The 19837-nt window shown below is 38.6% G+C and overlaps 1 protein-coding gene across 1 annotated transcript in view; it reads right to left on the bottom strand.

The window, feature by feature from the left end:
• Positions 1–19837, bottom strand: part of LOC117470278 (roundabout homolog 1-like) — a 115475-nt gene that overhangs the window by 78940 nt on the left and 16698 nt on the right. The window contains exon 2 of the mRNA XM_034114992.1: positions 15141–15467. Coding sequence (XP_033970883.1) covers positions 15141–15467 — 327 coding nt within the window. The remainder of the gene's footprint in view (positions 1–15140; positions 15468–19837) is intronic.

Genomic DNA, 19837 nt, shown 5'->3' with positions numbered 1-19837 from the left:
ATTTAAATAGTTTGAACTGTTTGATGAAATAAAGGTTGGGTGTAACTTAACTAAGGGGGCCCAAGTGGTATTTGCAGTTAACCCTTTCACGCATAGAGGTCACTACAGTGGACAGCTATTCAAAAGGTGTTTTCTTATATGCATGGGTTTTGATCGCATAGTTGCAGTTTCAGGACCGCAGACCGCAGTTTCAGGACACTCCTAGGACCCTAGTTGTTTTGCAACATCGCCACCTAGCGAATTGGATGCCCGCAAAAGTACAAGCAGCGAGTATTGAGTCTCATACACAGCGAGTCTCTTTAGACATTGTAATGCTTGTTATTAATGATCTAAAAATGCATGAAAATGTGTTTTTCTTACAGAAATTAAATTATTATTATTAACAACAATTTGTTGTTATTATGTTTTTGTTTTTTCAATAACAAATGTATTTTGTATGTCAGATGTAAAAAGATAGTCTTTTATATTTGTCTTATCAAATTTGACATACAACGTAAATATATATATATATATATATATGTATATATATTGTAGTAAGAATGATATCATCTATTTATAATTGTAAATGTATATAGTATGTAGACATACATTTAGATGTATATATTGTTAAAAGAAAACAAAAATGTTAATTTAGTTTTTGGGAGAAGGGGTGGGATTAAATATTTGTAAACTCCGTCCCACGCCTTTTCGGATGTGTAATTAGGTAGATCATTTGTTTATATATAATTTGTAAGTCAATAATATTTAGTTTATCAATTTGATACTGCTTACGTTTCTACAGTATCATAATTCCCTTGTTTCATTTAATTATTATAAAAAAAATTGTATTGTATTACACGTTCGAAATAAATCAAATCAAATCAAATGTGTCTTTGAAGAGGTGCTTGATTACTCAAAAACAAAAGCAACTGTTAGAGTGTTAATGCACCTGGCTGCCAAAGATAAACATGTTAAACAAATAAAACTTTAAAAGCACTTCACATTAATCACACTCTGTGCGTTGTCGTCTTTATATACAGTCTATGGTTGTCGTTCATATTCATGTTTCCAATTCGCTAGGTGGCAGTGTCACGAAAAACTAGGGTCCTAGGAGTGCGATCCCAGGACATCCCATACACTGCTACTCAGTGGAAAGTCAGTGTAAGTGCATGATACATGTCTCTAAACCAAGATGGACAACAGAAAGCCAGATGGACCAAGTCACCCGTCGATATCTTGCAAATCCTTTTATGGAAAGCGCTCCCTGCAGGTATAACAATGTTGGTGACATCAAGTAACAACTAAGGAATCATATAATTCATAAATTATCAAAGTATTGATTTTATGTTTGCAGGAAATTATGATTATTCACCTGTCCACTAAAGTGGACGTCATGCATTACTGGCTATATTTCAACTACAATTCATACTGGTACTGCTACTGTTGTTCCCAGGGCCGTCCCTCCCTACAGGCAGATCACGCAGACTGCGTGGGGCCTCACCTTGCAGAGGGGGCCTATGCGCTTATGCGGCGCAATTAGGGTGGCGCGGCACGGTTTCGCCGCTGCGAGGCTGCTCCACTAGCACTCATCATATAACTGTGCGTGGGGCCTCAAGTTGGCCCCTGGCCCTGGTTGTTCTTAAAAATACTTCATCTGAAATATCTTTTTGGGCCGTAAATCAATATATACTTATGTTATTATAATGTAATTTTAAGTTTGCACATCTTTATTTATCATTTTTTCAAAATGTACATCTCTTCAGTTCAAACTTAAACGCATACTGTCCAGTAGACATATAAAAATGTATTTGAAAAAACTAGATAAAAAAAAACTAAAGTTAAAATCTTGTTTTTCAGGCTCCAAGAGCAATAAAAACACTTGGTAAAAGAATCCTGACTGAGGTTTTCATAATTCATGCATGAAAAGGATTTACTTTGTTGCAGCTAATCAGCTAGTTTCAGCTAGCAAACTGACATTGGCAGTGCATTTATTTCTAGTAAATGCTAGTTTGGTTACTTCAACAAGCTTAGTTGCAAGACAAGATGTGTCAATAAATTAGATAAGAAGGCACATTTAGCAACAACGCTAATGGGGGTTGTTGTTCAAAGGCTGGGGATTATGGGAGAACAGTGACATTATCGGCTCTATGCTAAAAACGTTTAAAATGAAATGGTGCCTCTAAGTAGACATAGAGCGTACTGTTTTTGGATGGACGAATGCAATGAGGATGTCCTCATGAGACCAACAAAATCAAATAATAATATAATATACTTATCTCTATTTTGTTTGAGTTTTTTCTATTTTCTCAAAGGAAAACATCGGTTTTATCCAGCAGAGATGTATTCTCTAGCAGAAACAAAATACGCAATCAAACCTCAGATTTGATCCCTAATTTGGTTATAATGCAGCCAACTATCTTAAAACATATAATCAAGTAGTGTTTTTATGTATGGTTAAATGCATACTAACTTTATATGTCATCTTTTCAGGTGTCTAACTGTGTAATCTGATATACATATATCTGATATACATATATTAACTAAAAACGATAGTTTAGTTCAAAAGCAAGCGAACCGTCTGAATATAATGCCTTTATCATCCTTTGTAGGGCAAAGAGTGAATGAAAAACAAGATATTTCTCTGTATTAAATCAGAACATTGTAAAAAACAGACACTGAGTTGAAATGTATGTGCAATTTCGATGTCTGGTATTCATTCAGAATATTTGATTATGGTTGGCAATAACAAAGCAAAGTGTCCGCCTTTTCTAGATCACATAAGATTTTGATTAACTTAATGACAGTGTAAAAAGTTGGCATTTTTATCCTAAACACTAACAAACAATCATCAAGCCACAATTACATAGCGCACATCTGGGAGAGCGTTCCTTTTTCATTTTCACGCCCTGAAGGGACTGTAGGGTTGCACTGAGATTTATTTATTTTTTCCAACTAAAATTACAGTTAACTTTTACCAGGTGATATAATACCACACGAAGCACGTACTGTGAGCCATTCCCCATACTGTGAACTTTGCACATTTCTTGTTTATTTTGCACTTATTACATTTTTTATATCATATTCCTGTTGTATTTCTTTTTGTATATTTATTTATATTTCCTTTATTTGCTCTTATTTCACAATGTAATTATTCTTTCTCTGTGCACCGTACACCAAAGCTGATTCCTTGTATCTGGCAATAAACCTGATTCTGATTGTGATCTTCTGACGGGATCAGGCGGAAAGCTTTGGGTAATGAAAACTGACATGAGGTTGAAATGAAAAAGTGACGTGACCTTTGACCCCCGGGATGATAGCATTAACCCCGAGCACATATATGACTGCTGGGTGCTGTTGACTGTGACGTTATGGAGTGACAGACAGACGATGGATAACGCTAATATCTCAGCAAACGCACAACCATCCCTCTTCTCTCAGTGACAGCGGGATTACTCAAGCGTGCTGTAAGCCCTTAATACTTACACACTGACAAATCCACAAGTAAAAATATAGGAGACATGTCACTACAGCATTTGTCGCAAGTTGTGAGTTGATGACGGCATTTCACTGTTAATTAATTTCAGTTGTAAGAAAACATCTCTGCAGCAAAGCACAGAAACGCTGGTTATTTGGCTCTGGGAGGGTGCCATATTGCAAACAAGTTAATAAAATACATATGACACCAGAGTAACACGACACGGCAAGCGTGGAGTTTTCTTTATTCGGAAATGGATAAAATATGGCTGCATCATGGCTCCGAGGCTGCAGGGAAATGCAACCGGCAGCGAGCGGGAAATGGGGGGAAAAGATTTAGTGTCGGGGGAAATGGGCTGAGCTAAACAGTGTCTCCCCAGCAACAACCAGAGCTGAATAGATTGCTCAAGACAATATGATATCCAACATGGTTTGGATGGGTAGAAGAAGAAACACCCAATGTGTACACGTGATTTCACCCACATAGAAGTCTTCAAACGACAGATGTGTTGGTTTGACTCCACAAGGCTACTTCTTTCTCCTCTCTCTTGGTCTCTCCTCGTCAGCAACTTATTCTCAGAAGGATAAGCGGAAAAAAGGAAAGGTGGAAAAAAATTGCGCACATGCAACACAGCCAATAAAGATGCATACAGTATGCCTATACTGTAAATAATTCACAGTGCGTGGCAGCTTTTGATCCCATGTACTGAAAAACTAGATGTTTCCTTAACACTGTCTGTGTTGCAGATGTCGATAACGCATCATGAACATATTTATAATCTGTTAACAGCATTGTAGAATTAAAGTTGCAAGCACATAATTGTCACTTAGTTACATTTTGCAGAGATCCTATTGATTTGTTTTATAATGCATTCCAATCCCTGTTATTATGATATAATAACAGGGAATATAATGCATTCCTTATTATAGGGAATGTTATAATAAGTTACCCATTCTGAGGAGGTATTGGGTGCTTTAAGGTAAAAAAGGGGTGTATTATAAATGATACGCTAATAAGTCACTATCAAGTGATTTAAGTAAAGCAAATACAAATAAATACATCTAAAATAATGTGTTATCTTCATTTAAACAGCAATTAAGAAGTGTTATGACACTTGACCTTATAAGTATAAAGATTTATCAAATGAATTACGTTGAGTTATATATTGTTGTGGAGCATTATGAACGTTTATGAGTGCTTATAACTATCATAATACACTGATAAGCATATTTTAACATTAACAAAATATGCATATATTTTTACTTACAAAGTCTAAAACACACCCCTATTCTAAAATGAAGGCTCCGGTTGCCAAAGACTATAAAAACAAAAAAAAGTATGTTATAATTAATGGTATAAGTAAATAATCTGAAAAAGAATGCAAAGATGTAAACTCCCCTCTCAGGGGAGCAACTGTTGTTCCACACATGAATCTAGAGCACAGTGCCCACACAGACCGAACTTTACATTCTAATAATATTACCACACACCCGAGGAGCCATATGTTTTTTGTCAGACGCTCTTGAATACTTCCCTTTTCTTCTCCTTTCACCGTGCCGCTGCTAGCCAAACAAACTCTTTCCCTACGTTCTGGCACAGATCTGTCTCTTTGGAAACGCTGAGCCTTAGGCAGGAATATAACGACTCAAATTGTTTAGACAATACTTGCAGCGCACTGGGCCCAGTCTCCACACTGTAAACACAAACCAGCTGTCCCCGGAGTGCGATTCCTATTCACTTTCTGATCTAACCGAAAGCCAACTGGGAGAAGTAGAACAAGGGAGCGGGGGGGGGGAACAGGATGAGGAGCATTCACAAACTGTCACAGTCAATTGCATTTAAACACTGATATCTGACTGTGAATGAGGGGCATTTACAATGTGTGTATGTCTATCACTCCTAGTCCATATGGGGAGGAAATGACAACTTTTCTTAGACACACCGCTCTACCGCCACTTAGGATTTTTTCTTGCTTTTATCCAGAGTGACTACAGTGACAGCCATTTGAAGTGGGGAGCCATTAGTTAATGGCTAGGGGCATGCAGGGGGGAAATGTGACCTCTGAGAAGCCGCCTCTCTACTGCGCCCGCTCCTTCTCCAACATGAGATTACGATCAAAGAGGAGCAGACAGGGAAGGCGGAGCTGGGCTCCCACCTTAAGCTGTCAATCAAACAGTATGACTGAGCCGGCGCGCATCCCATGATCCACTTCAGAGAGCGCGGTGTTACCGTGAACATGTCCGTCATGTTAATGCGTTGGTGTAATTACCGCACGCCATTGCATGTCTCCCTTTTCATGAATAGAAAACAAAACTGCATACATTAAGGATGATAAAATATTTATACAGTATGAAGATGTGTGCTTTATGAGTTGTCAAAGAAGCATAGATACGAATGTGCTCAGTTGATTTCAGGTGTATCGGTGGATTTTTTCACTATTACATTTCACTGATACAAACCTAAACCATTTCTTTTTTTATTCAAATCTTTAATTGAGGTTTCTGAATGTGGTTTTTTATGTATTTTGTCATATTTTACGAAGTCATCAACCTTTAAAATATCTCAATAAAATATTTGTTTTGTTATTGTGTTAGTGGGTGGCTCCCTTTGTTGGGAGGGGGGCAGGTTAAACCATTTTTGACTGCTTGAATTGAAGAAGTGGATTATGTATAACAAAAAATATGTAAACTGTAAAGTTTTTGAAAATGTTTGGATCACAAAAGTTAACTGCATCTGAATCTACAATAAGTATAACGTTAATATAGTGCAGCTTGATAATTATATGCATTTATGCAAAAATACTGGATTGTACAGGGTGAATAGACATGCAAAGAGAACAACTTGCCAAGCATTCATGTGTTCATTTAGAATTTGAATGTCAATGTTATTTAAAGCCACTATTCCAACCAGGTAATAACATATCAGGAGATAATACATTTGGCATTAAGTGTGAAGGGGAACAAAATAAGAAAGCAATTGAGAATACATCTGAAAATCTCTCATTCCATTTTGTGTTACACAAAGTGCCAGGATTCAATGTTGGACTATAAGGTACAACAATTATATTTGCAACATCTGTTGGGGGAGGGGAGAAATATGAGTATCCAAATGTTCCTTCTGTTCAGTTCTGTTCTGATTATCTGTTCATATCCAAATAATATATTTCTAAATAAAAAGTATTGGTGTTATGTGTAAATAAAGCATTTAAAATATCCAAATATACAAATGGAAGAATCCGGATAATTCGAGAAAAATAAAATATCACATCATACATATTGTATATTGGTTGACTATTGATGTTAACACAAAGTACATTAAGATCTTTGTGTTTAATAATCATTGCTAATGTGGATAAATTGGGTAAAGGCAAGTAAAAGCACCACTAAAAGAGTTTGGTAAGTTCATGTACATCCATTTATATAATGGATCATCAAAAAAAAGAGGAATGACTCTGATGTGAAATTACAATATTGAAAATCAAAGTATTGTATAGCATCATCAATATCATGTTGATATATTGTATGTTAATGTCCGTACTTTCATGCTATGTGACGTTGTGTGTCTGTATCATTGTCATTCCCTGTGGCTCATTACTTCATCACTGCAGTGTTGTGTCCTAACCTTCAGTCTTGCCACAAGCATCACTTTCCTCTCGCAAATGGCAGTGTCCAATTAGTTTAAAAACATCATGTATTCCTCTCTCTTACTGGACCTAAAACAGGTCTTCTATCCAATAACCTTTAGAGTACACTGGCTGTGACTTTGCCTTCACCTCAATAAAGCTCTCCATGATTGAATCAAATGGCCGAGGTCAATAGGACATATGTTCATTTCCCAGGGTCCTCTAGAGCCCCCGCAGGCAGAAAAAAATATGCTGAGTGTCTTCTGTGACATTTATTGGAAAGGAACTGAGTTACATGCCTTTTTTCCCCGTTTCATTTTTTTCACTTCAAGAAAATAGGCTTCACTCGTCCGTGTGTGTCTGCTGTGAGCATGTTGTGTGTGTGCTTACACAGTATTCCGACCCCGTGGTCACGCTCCAGGCACCGGCACATACTGCATCTGTCACTGTCTCCACCACGTCACCTCAATTTTCTGCAAAGTAGTTTCTCTTCTGTGCCTTGAAGGACAGACACTTCTTCCCCTCTCTCGTCTGTTCCCGTCTGTCACTCCTCTCCCGCTCCTATTGCTTTCAGCCTGTCAGCCTGTCTTTTGTCAGCCGTCTACACACTTTTCATCGTCTCTTCCTTACTGCACTTTAATCCTGGCGGCGTTAGTAAAAGTTATAATGCGGTAAATTCATTCGGAATCGAGTTGGGGCTTTTACGAGTAATTAATTTCCTGCTGTAGCTTTCACATTTACTTTGTTGATAAAAGATCAAATAACTAACTCTCTCTGGTATTTTATTTTTCAATGTGCTGCGCCTTCCCCGTCTGGGAGTCCATGAACTCATCATATTATATAAAATGACAAGTTGTTTGAGACAGCCAATCATGTGTCATGAGAATGACAGTTAAATGTGTATCTGTAGGGACAAGTGCAGAGCATTCATTATTCATTGTTTTAACTAATGCCATCATCTCTGCACTGGAATTATTATCTACATGCAATTTAGAATTGTATTAAAAATGTGTTATATTTTAAGTTTATATTTAAGTATTGTTGACAGATCTGCTGTTTCTCACCTACCTCTATTAAACTTACTATTGATAAAAAATGCTAAATTGGCTTTAGTTTGGTTTGATGGAAAGGAAGTATTTTGATCAATAATGTCTTAGTAGACATATGAAACTAGACAGAACATCCTGAACTTTTGACCTATGCTCATTGTGCATTTTAGAATGTGCAAGAAAAGCATAACGTTTCGACCACAATTCTAGGATGGCCTTGTGGTTTTTGACACCTGGAGAGCGGTTACAACGGTTGACGAAGACAATGCGTCACAGGATGCGTAAAGACTTGAACCAACATACTAGAGACAATAGAGACAGTTTTGTTAAGTTTGTTTCTGTTAATAAATTAAAGTATAAAGTTTGCATATTTTAAATTGAAAGAAATCTACTTTCATCTGCTTTCATGAAAACTGTTCTTATTCACTTTTGTTCAAATTGCATATCATTAATATAGTCTTACATTTGTTTCATTTTAACTTTACATTTGAATTGTTCATTAAGTAAGAGTTGAACCTATGTGACCTCCTCACTCAAAGATAGGAAAGGTGATGACGCCGGATGAAGAGAGGGAGGAGGGAAGAGACTATAAAATATGATGTATAAGGAGAATAGGGACTCTTTTTGGGGTTCTCTTGGGAGCCTAGGCTTTTGTGTCTTTGCAAAACCTTTGTATTTTTCTTTTGTATTTTTGGATCTTGTAATCCTCTATTTTTGTAAAAACCCAATAAAGCTGGTTTGTACTTTGTACATTTCGACCCAATTCCTGGTCTCTGGTGATCTCTAAAGGTATCTGCTTGGTCTTAGAGTAAGGTAAGAACACCCTTCCTTGGAAAAGGCTGACAGTAGTTTGATAATTTGGAGCTCAAATTGTTTAAGGCAAATAGAAACCCTGCTAAGGTTAAGCTGTAGTTTCATATTGGTTACTCTGGTTGATGTGGTTTTGATTGATGCTGAAATATGACATGTGCTTTGCTTGTTTTGTATTATCACAGCTGTGATATCAGTAATTGGTAAATAAAATGTTGGCATTATGCTAATTTTTCACAAGTTAAGCGGGCAAACATCAGTATTTCCTCTGTGGAAAGAGGGGAGAGGGGCGACAAGCTAAAGGCTAACATACTGTATGCTCAACTTGTTTCTCTGATGACATAAGACATAACAGGATGAAAAAGTGCAATGTAAAAATATGTGGCGCAAAACTAAATAATAAGTATTTTTGGAAAACCACAACCCTAACGCATGCGGGAAGAGGATATGTCGCCATTAAAGGCAAACAAATAACACATATATGATGTATGCATAAAACTCAAAAACGATACAGCACGTCAGGTGTTTTTTAGACAAATGAATGCCAAAATGATACGTAATATATCTAAATGTATATATACGACCAAAGCAAAATGATGTGGTATTTTGAGCGCCCCTACATCTCCCCAGGCAAAACCCTCCTCCACCCAGCAGTCCAAAGCTAGTGTGCTAGCAGTGTTAGCACCAACTCATTTCTGCGAGCTCCAGTCCTGGCAGCACGGCGGAACAGACTGTGACACAATTTAGTGATAAATCAACTACACTCACAGCTTTCAAAAGAAAAGTGACAGAGTGGAGTCTGACACCACCCTCCAGACTGTTACACTGACAAACACCCGACCAGATGTGTTCATCATTAGCAGTAACACACTGGTTTATATCCAACATGTGCAGATGTGCTGCTGCCATTTAAACAGCCTGTGTTTTACCTGCCTAGTACACCTGTGAGTGTGCATACAGAAGTGCTTAATACTTTGGCACACGCTCCAGAGCTGCGCACAGATGTTGTGTTCACTGTAGCTGGGTGACATGTAAACTGACATGATGTATGGTACAGTATAGTCAGTTTAATGTCAGTGTAGAAATCAGTTTAAAAGTGATAACTGTGTAGAAAAAATTATATATTTTTATTAAAACAATGAAATGTTTTTGATACACCTATTGTGAGTACTCCTTATAATGGAGTTGTATGCCTTCCATTATTCTGCTCTATTACTATAAGTGTCATAACACAGTATTATTGCCTGTGTGATTTTCGAATGACATACTTCATACGTTTCATGATGATACTTGATGGTACTCAGTGTGTGTGTGTATGAGTGTGTGAAAAAAGGCTGTTCGTCAAAGAAAATTATTCCAAAAACATCCACTTACTGTGTACAACAGAGTATCCATAACCAGTCAGCCCATAACAAATGAAAAGCTGTCATTATTCGAACACAGTCCCTTTTAGTCAAAGCCACCTTTAAGCAATTAAAACCCTTCAGAAAACTAACAACTCACACATTAACAAGACCAGACATATGACCTGACACATTGGTGTATTGACAGAGTAAGGTCACTCCTTCTTTTAACACTCCCCAGTCTTCTTATAAACTCCCCAACTCAGCACTTTAGCTAAAGGGGGTTCTGTTTAACTCTCCAGCCCCAGGCTGATCCATGAATCTGCGTGACCTCTGCAGGATGAAGCAGGGAGACATAACTCATCCAGGCAGCTTCAACAAGTCCTCTCTGTGTCCCCCCCCCCCCCCCCCCACCTCCTCCCTCGACCTTAAAACCTGACGGCAAATTTAGTGAACTCCTGAGTAATAAACTCTATCCCTTGAGGGCCGAGCTTCTCTGGGTTTAAAATGCTGATCTGGCATTACCGTGATACGTTTGACCATCTCTTTCATTATAATGCAAAAGGTGAAACGGATACTAGAGGGGTGTTATTATTCTAAAACCTTTGCGGAATATCTGCCCAGGAGACAGAGCCTGGGTAAGCTGACACAGCAGAGCAGAGCAGGGGATGGACAGTATAAGGATGGGGGGGCTTTGCAGAGAGTGAAGGCCTGGCATTGGTTGTTAACCCCTATCAACAAAACTTCCTAACTTTAGTAGACTCTTTCCAAATGCTGACTACTTTATTGTGATCTATTTGATTCTAATGAAATACTTTTGAGGTTGAGTCATTCTGAGTGGAGAGAGGAGAGTGGCATTCAGTGTTTGACAAACATTAACAAGATAACTGAAATAAAATACATTAAGAATTGCATTGATTGAAAGCACTGCATTCTCCGTAAGTGCCACATAGATGTCAATAGGTTTAAGGAATGAACTAGCAAGTGATTATCTTTATTAACAATGGGTTATTTTATAACTCATTTGATTAAAAACCAATATGTGAGCTACTCACGGGATAATCACACATGTTCATCCTTAGAACAACCTTGTTGATTACGTTAAATAAGAGTGAATATCTGTAAAGCATGGCTCCTAAGGCAAGTGAGACTTGTAAGAATTGTTTTAATACCAATCAGAGTGTAACTTAAGACTAATTTCCCATTCTTTAAACACTGCTAGAGCCCATACAGTGTCCCTTTAGAGTTCACTTCCTGTCTGTCTTCTTCTGCTGATTTATGTCCTCTTTTTATTTCTGGGGACAGTTTAGCAATTGTGAATCCAGTGTCTTGCCCCTATAAGTATTCAAAAAGTATTCAATATTGTTTTCTGACTGATGGAAACCAATTTATTTTTTATGGCGACAACTGACATTAAATTGACCAGACTTCTTTCTGCTGAGTGATATGACTGCAAACAGTCCTTCGATCAGAGCGTCCTAAGCCACCGTCTGCTAACTTTAGCAGCAGTCTGCAATCACAAAACAGCACTTTGAATGTCCTAAGTGACCAATCAGAATTGAGCATTTCATCAAGCCGTGTAACAAAACGCGGCCAAAGGTAGTTAGACACTGTTGCATGTGGAAAGTCCTGGGGCCTCATTTATAAACGTTGCGTACGCTCAAAAGATGGCGTCCACCAGTTTCTAAGCAATCTTTGTGATTTATAAAAAACAAACTTGACGGGAAAATGTGCGGTCCTCCACGCAAACTCTGACCCATGCGTACGCGGTACGCACTTAAACGGGAGAGACGAGAAACTTCGACACCGTTGGCAGAAGGAAGAATGGAGAGAAATATGTGGAAATAATACCATCAATTAAAATATTACCTCTCATGTATCATATATGAAGAAGTCATTTTCAAAAATGGATTAAAGCCAATCTTAAAATGATTAAACAAACGCCTGTTTGAGACTCCTCAGTGCACACACAAACATAACTTGGAGAAATAAATAAATACGGAAATGTTATTGATCACCCCTCGATTATGTTCTCTTGTTAAGAAATGTATTCTCATAAATGATGCGGTAAACAGAAGGACAGAATTACTTTAAACTGACGCCGTTTTGCTTTTCTCTAGGTTGTATAGATACGAGCATGGTTTATACTATCATGTTTAATCATGTTTTGATAATAACATCCAATACTTGATAAGTCGCTCATAAAACACCGGAGGTATGGAAACTAAGAACACCATATTTGGTCAATTGTACAGCTAATATAACACATTTGTTTTATTTCCTTTAACTGGTGGATAGAGTTGCTGCGGGGGGGTTGAGATGCAAAGGGTGCAGTGGAGACGCTGTGCACAGCTGGAACACAAACCACCAAATAAAAAAATAAAAATTCAGATCAAGTCGTCATGACTCCAATACTTTCTTACAGTTTCTCATCATGGGGGGGTCTCCTATCCCCGGCACAAACACACTGACACACTGCCTGAGGAAGGTTATGTTTATTTGTTTTGTCATTAACTTTTTTCGGACCACTTATTTATTTATTTTGGTGACAATCCGACCTCCATGCTGCTACTCTGGTTCAAACTGCATCCACCAAACAATGTGATTTGTCTCCACCTCCCCAAAAGAACGAACATCTGACACGGTGTGAGATGTCTTTTTTAGCTGTTCTGTCGTCATTTCCTGCGATCTTCTTCATGCAGTCAGTCAAAATGAATATTAATACAGGGCGTTTCTTTGACTATTTATAGGCAAATATGGGCGTTATGTGAGGCCTGCAAAAGCTGCGCCACATTTCGAGTTGATTGTGATTTATAAAGGGAAACCGGCGTAGGACGTGCGTGCGCAGTGTTTTATAAATCTGAATATTTTTGTGCGTATTTATTTGCTTTGTCCTACGTAAGCTACCTTCCCACGTGAATCCTACGCAAAGCTTTATAAATGAGGCCCCAAGACTTAACTCTTGTTTTTTACCAGATACACAAACCATCTGATGGTCGTAGGCCCTGACCTCGTGCCCTCTGCCCTCTGCCTGCTTCTACACATTCCATCACCTTAGCAAACGTATATATACACACACACATATGATTGGCTGCTGCATGCAACCTGACAGATTCCTGCCTTAGACAATTTGCAATGAAAGGCTGTTTTAAATGGCAACAGCACACACTTGACACTTAGAGCTCCAGGACTCAGCGAGTTGACACTACTGTCACCTGTTAGGAACACGCTCAGCACTTGTAAAAACCTGGGGACCAAAGCAGACACACAGCTGCCGCCTCTCTGACAGGAGGGTCGCATTGTTAACTTACACCTGTCCCTTAGCTATAAAATTCAAGGAAGCAAAGTAACAACATTGAACAGGCTTTAAGATGTACATAATGTTTCATGTCTATTTAGATCAATGCTATTGGTTGAGTTGTAAGAAGACACTCAAATTAAAGTAAATTTACCAGGACTGTGATGTGAGATGAAAAGTATTTCCTCAAAACAAAAAGGCAGTTTGAAGGTCATGTTGAGGAAGTATTTTCAGACATTTTCAAAAGATATGACTTTCTTTGATCCCCACAATCATCATGCACATTGAGAGATTGGGAAATCAATTAAAATGCTTAAGATGAGAGCTCAAACACTTATTATCTGTATATCGTGCCTGGTTATTAAAGATAGGCAGTAGCTGCATTAGACTGTCTCATTGTCAGTTATTTTGATGGACAGGGTCCTAAAGATATTGTCATAATATATATTTGTTTAATTGTATAAATGACAGTTAGACATAGGCTTACCATATGTAAAGTCTGTCATTAAAATCCAATAATGTTTGGAAAAGAAATCAGCACATTTCTCCTCACTGTCTGCGTTTTTTTTACATTGGAGGTTTTCTACTAAAGCTTCTGAACAAAGCTTTGAATGTCTGTAAATAATCTTAGAGGTGCAGCCTTCAGTGCTGCACCTCTAAGGCTGAATGCCAATAAAGGGATAAAAAAGGTATAAAGCACAATATATTGTTGGTTTTACAATTAACGAGAACTGTGAAGCTCACTGTGTGTGCGTCTTTCTTTCTTTCTTTATTATACAAACAAGTTCTGATTTTGCATTTAAAAGGGCATGGAGAGAAAACAGAGACCTTTTCATGTCAACACTCAGTGAGCAGAGTATGACATTTGTGTTCTAATTTGTCAAAATGCCGGACCCTCTTTAGATTATTCTGTCATTGTTAAAGGAGCCCTATTCTAATTTACAGGTTCATATTAGTATGTAGTGTCTCTATTGTGACATGTCTCCATGCTTTAATGTTCAAAAAGGTCTTTATTTTTCTCATACTGCCTGTGCTGCAGCACCTCTTTTCACCCTCTGTCTGAAACCAGGGCCCAGTCTGCTCTGATTGGTTAGCTGGCCGGCTCTGTGGTGATTCAACAGCTTAGAGATGTCCTCCACTTAGCATATCACGTACAATGTGTTGGAGCGCTAGCCGATAGAGTCGTAAGCGTGACATGGTGATGTCATTATGTAAAATAAGTAAACAAAGGACTACAATGGAGGCGTTTCAGGCAGGGGGGGGGGGTTCTGGAGTGAACTTGGATTTGAGCCTTTGCAGACCATTTACATGCACAAAAACCTATATAACACACTACAGGAAAGGGAAAACTAAGAAAAGCACGATTTGGCCACTTTAACAAATATATTTGGTAAATGCAACCTCTACTTAATCCTTATAAGAAAATAAGCAACTTGGTATACTTCTACAATGTATATGTTATGTGTATTTTTAAAACCTTGCTCGAATAATGTGTGCACATGTGTGTTATGAAAGATCTGTGCACTGTAACAAGTCAACACCCAGAAGAGTAAACAGGACTTACTGGCTACTTCCAGGGACGCGTTGTGACTGATGGCCTGGCCCAGATAGTTTCGGGCCACGCACACGTAGCTGCCGTCGTCGGGCTTGCTCCGTCGCCCGTGGATGATACGCAGGAAGAAGAGGGAGCCGCTGGGCAGCAGCATACGGTGGGAGCGGGGGTTGTCGCGGTCCGTCTCAACGCGCTCGCCGTCTTTGTACCATTCCACCGTGGGGGTCGGGCGGCCCTCGGCTTTACAGTTGAGAGTGGCTGGTTCCCCTTTGGACACAATGAGGTCAGATGGGTGCTCCACAATGCGGGGAGGGAAGTCTTCCTGGCGAAGACGAGACCCTAGAGGGTGCAAATAAGACAAAAGCAAAAGAGATAATTAGTTCTATGTTTTCACTTTACTGCCAAATTAGTTTTTTGAGACTGCATTTATCAAAACACGACAAAGACCCATAGGAAAAATCATCAAATGATCCTCCCATGCAATAAAGACTAGTACTAATCAAAACAGCAGCAGCTCTAAAGGAATTAGACACGGCGTGTTATTATTGCTGTGCAAGTGCCATGTATTAACATTAATCCAGTTTGACAATGTAATTACCAAACAATCGGAAGTCCCTCATAAAATGTTTTGCTTTTGTTTCAGCAGTTGGAACCCCGTGAGGCATTGTAAATTAAAAAAAACAGTGCTGACGTGTGAAATCCTCGGGAAGTTATATCTTTCAAAACATGTCTCGCCCTAAAACATGTGTTTGAACAAACATATTAATATGCAGTTTAGAGAAAAGCTTCAAGGGTGGATTATAATGGGATTACGGTTTTATCTGAGGCTCCACCGACAAAATACGTGGGTGGTATTTGTTTTATTAATTTAAATGTTCACTAGTGTCTGAAAGTCCACAAATATATTATGATTTTTACCAACGCTCTCTTTTCTATATGGTTCTATTTCTCGTGAAATATCTTTTAAAAATCTACTCATTCCCAATAGTCAGTCATGTTACATTAATATCTTCTAATCTGTCTTGATACGTATACGTTTACACACTCTGTATATGGCATATATTATTTGTATAATTGTATTCATAATGTGAACATTGCACGTCCCATACACATATTGTTGTATATTTTCATAGTATTTTTTATGAAATGTATTTGTTTAGTTTTTTTTCCAACACATCAATACACCAAAGCAATTTCTTGTATGTGAACACTTTCTTTGCCATTAACAGGATTCTGACATGGAAAATGTAATCATAGCCTTTATGTAGCTGTTCCATAGTACTGGTATTTTAAGCAACAGAGAAAAGATACCTTTCCTCAACAGGAGCCATTACTCCCTATCCTCTTACCTTACTGGAGTATACATTTATTTATGCTTTGAGTTTACCATTTGAAGCCATTTTGTCAACAGTCTCTGAAATTCTTAAACCTGCTATAGAAATACGAATCAATACCTCCATCCCTGCCCACACTAACAACCACAAAATCACCTCTAATGCCTTATACACTGCTGAGATGTCAATCACGCTGGTCTTCTGAAAGAAACTGTGCAGCAATGAGTCCCTTTGAGCCAGCGGACAAAGCAAACCTCCCTAATGAGATCCAGGTACACAACTCCAATGCACATCTTACATTCCTTCCATCTCTTTCCAATCCCCCAACACAGCAAATCCAGCCCACCTCCAACCCTGTCCACACACTCACTCATTTTCTCCCCTTTTTTTCTCCGGTATTGTGTAAATATGTAAGACTCTAGAGTAGATTCCACAAAACAAGCTACATGAGTTACTATTTGTTAAATCTAGATCCAATTTAAATGAATTAGTCCTAAACCCAAAATGGGATTGGGTTTCGAACAGCAAACAACCCAAAAAGGAGAGAAGAGGACAAAGAGAATGTGGCATTAATGTAATTGACTGTTTTCATGTTTTATTACTGTGTGTCTGCTGTCTTTTCATGCCTACTGCAAACACTATCTCACACAGCCTCCAGCAGGTCAGGCTTTAATGTGCCGATGGCCCTGTAAAGCACATAATCGCCACCGTGCACGAAAGTGATGAGCTCCTACGCTCCCTCTGCAACCAATAAATCCCACACAGACAAGTGTTTACCCGGATAGATAACACCTCACACATTGTGGAAGGGGTGAGAATTTGATCCACTGGTGACATGTATTGTTGTACGCAAAGCATTATTAAGGAAAATATTATTCAAGAGGTGGAGGACAACCCTCTCACTTCTGCCAAAAGTGTTTAATAAGTGTGTGGGCATAGCATAAAACACTGAAAAGGTATGACAAAAGCATTACTTGCATGGTAGCATTGTCAATAAATGGACTGCTGAGATAAGGCCTTACTATTAAAATCAATTTAGTTACAATTTGTTCCTTCCATTTGCTTCCCTTGTCTGCCTTTCCTTTAATGCTGACATGAATTAAATCCAGCTAAAAGGACAAGTGCCAAGATGTTGTTTTGCACAGGCAGGTAATTACAAACCTACAAATCCTACTCAGAAACGCCCACACCAATTATTTTTTTTAAACAAAAGCACCAACAGGAGTTTATGTATTGGTCAAATTTGAGATGTTGTGTCAGGCAAAAACACGAGGAAATATAAATCAGACCTTATCAGGAAAGTTCACACAACGTACATTAATTCCCATTTACCCGTAGCATACATAGCTATGCAGTTGGGTATTTATTTGGCATATTTTATTGAAGTTATCCTTCTGAGAAGTCTAAATCTCTGCTCTGTACAGCAAGCTTACAGTATATTCTTGTTAATGTTAACATGCTGATAATAAGCCAGAAATTATTATCGTAATGTAATATCTAGTAAATAGCACAAAAAATATTTTGCAAATGTTTCGTAGTTCACACAATTTGGCCCTAGATGAAAGGTCAGACTCAAACAAACTATTAAGATTCATATTTAGAAACCAACATCACTGAATTACCACAATGACATTTTCACGCTTTTTTTCATACAAAAATGCAAGCGAAATTATGCAAATGTGGTGAAATGAATCTTTAACAGCACTATCTATAAGAGCATACCAGAACAAAGTTATTATCTGCAATACTAAGACCTATGATATGTTATTTAGATATTTCCCCCCATGCTGTATGTCAGGGCTTAAAAATAAGCATTGCCCACTTGCCCACAAATACAATGGGTAATAATAGGGTAAATCGCTCAAGTAGCTGTGACAAAAAACATGCATGAATATTTCATTCAAGCACAATTGAACATGGTTTGGATATTTAAACCCATAACAGAACAATACAAACAAGGTGGGCACTGTTTGCCTACGCTTCCTAATTGTGTTGGGCTGATGCCTAGGGGTCCATTCAGCTCCCTAAGCCCCCTGGCATAGCAGAAAGGCAATAGCAGCCCCCCACAAGTGCCCCCCCCCCACCCAGAAGACTAGGCTTTATCTGCAAAGGGCCAGCAGCCAGCACAATCATTATACAAAAACATGCACACAGATGCACAATGAAGTACATACATACACACCAAAGGTCATGTAGCACCTGTGCCGCCACAACGATGTATTTTTCTGTTAGTCATGCCTCAGGCAGTTTTGTTGGTTTATGAAAATCTAGAGACAGACGGAGAATGCAGCCAACAAACATAAAAGCAAGGAGCATGTCTGTGTAGTCTTGTCTCAGTCAGTGTGAAATAAGGTGGGTAGAGAGTATTTTTTCTCTTCAACAGTGCATCTCTCCAGAGAATCAACTGAAATGTGCAAGAAAATATGTTGGAATAACAAGCTAGGTATTTTGTATTTTATTCAAGTAGGTTCTGTGAATATGTGAGTTTGAACAGAAGGCATGGTGGGATCAATTCTAGAAAGAAAGGAGGAGGAAATGATGCACGCTGAGAAAATTAACGCCACTAATTATTTTAACGCGATTAACGCATGTGTATTTTTTGTCCTCGGCCGCCCCGTAGATTCAGAGCGCATCGAGTTTAAAATACCATCTACAAGCTGATGCTGACAGCCCCGCTCCTGCCGCCCGCTTGTGGCAGACCACACTTCCACGCTCACCGGCAGGCCCGGACTGGCCATCGGGAGGACCGGGAGGGTGTGTGTGGGGCGAGCGAGGCACTTACGTGTTGTTGTTGTTGTTAGCATCTGGTGCTAGCTAGCTGCGCTAACGGATATAAGGAGCTGTTTCAATGAAAACAGAGGAGCGACATTTCGCCGACAACTGCGCCGAGCACTTGACTTTATGCAGGTAGCCAGACAGTGGGACATTGTACGAAAAGTCAGCACACTCAGCACGGATAGTGCGCGCAACATGATTGCAGCACCCTCTAAGGTACATTTAGAACAGATAAAAAATGTGCGATTAATTTGCGATTAATCGCGATTAACTATGGACAATCATGCGATTAATCGCGATTAAATATTTTAATCGACTGACAGCCCTACTAATAACACAAAGTGACAAATATGAGTGTAATTTACTCCAACGTTGGTGGTCTTGGACCGACCTCCCCTAGTGTCATTTACAGTACTGTGCCGTATATATTTATAATGCATGAAAGGAGGCTATGCCTACTTGGAACCAAACCAAATAAATATACAGAGAAAATATCCAGTATCACAATCAAATTAGCATGCTGCACTGAGGTCAAGCTAGCTGTCAGCTTAGTATGAAAAATGATCCTTTCCAAAAGGTAAAACACTTCAGAGAGCCAGA

Source organism: Trematomus bernacchii, unplaced genomic scaffold (assembly GCF_902827165.1).
Source record: "Trematomus bernacchii unplaced genomic scaffold, fTreBer1.1, whole genome shotgun sequence".
In the NCBI taxonomy this organism is placed as follows: Eukaryota; Metazoa; Chordata; class Actinopteri; order Perciformes; family Nototheniidae; genus Trematomus; species Trematomus bernacchii.
Note: the sequence above shows the minus strand (reverse complement) of the source record. Positions and strands in the feature narration are given on the sequence as shown.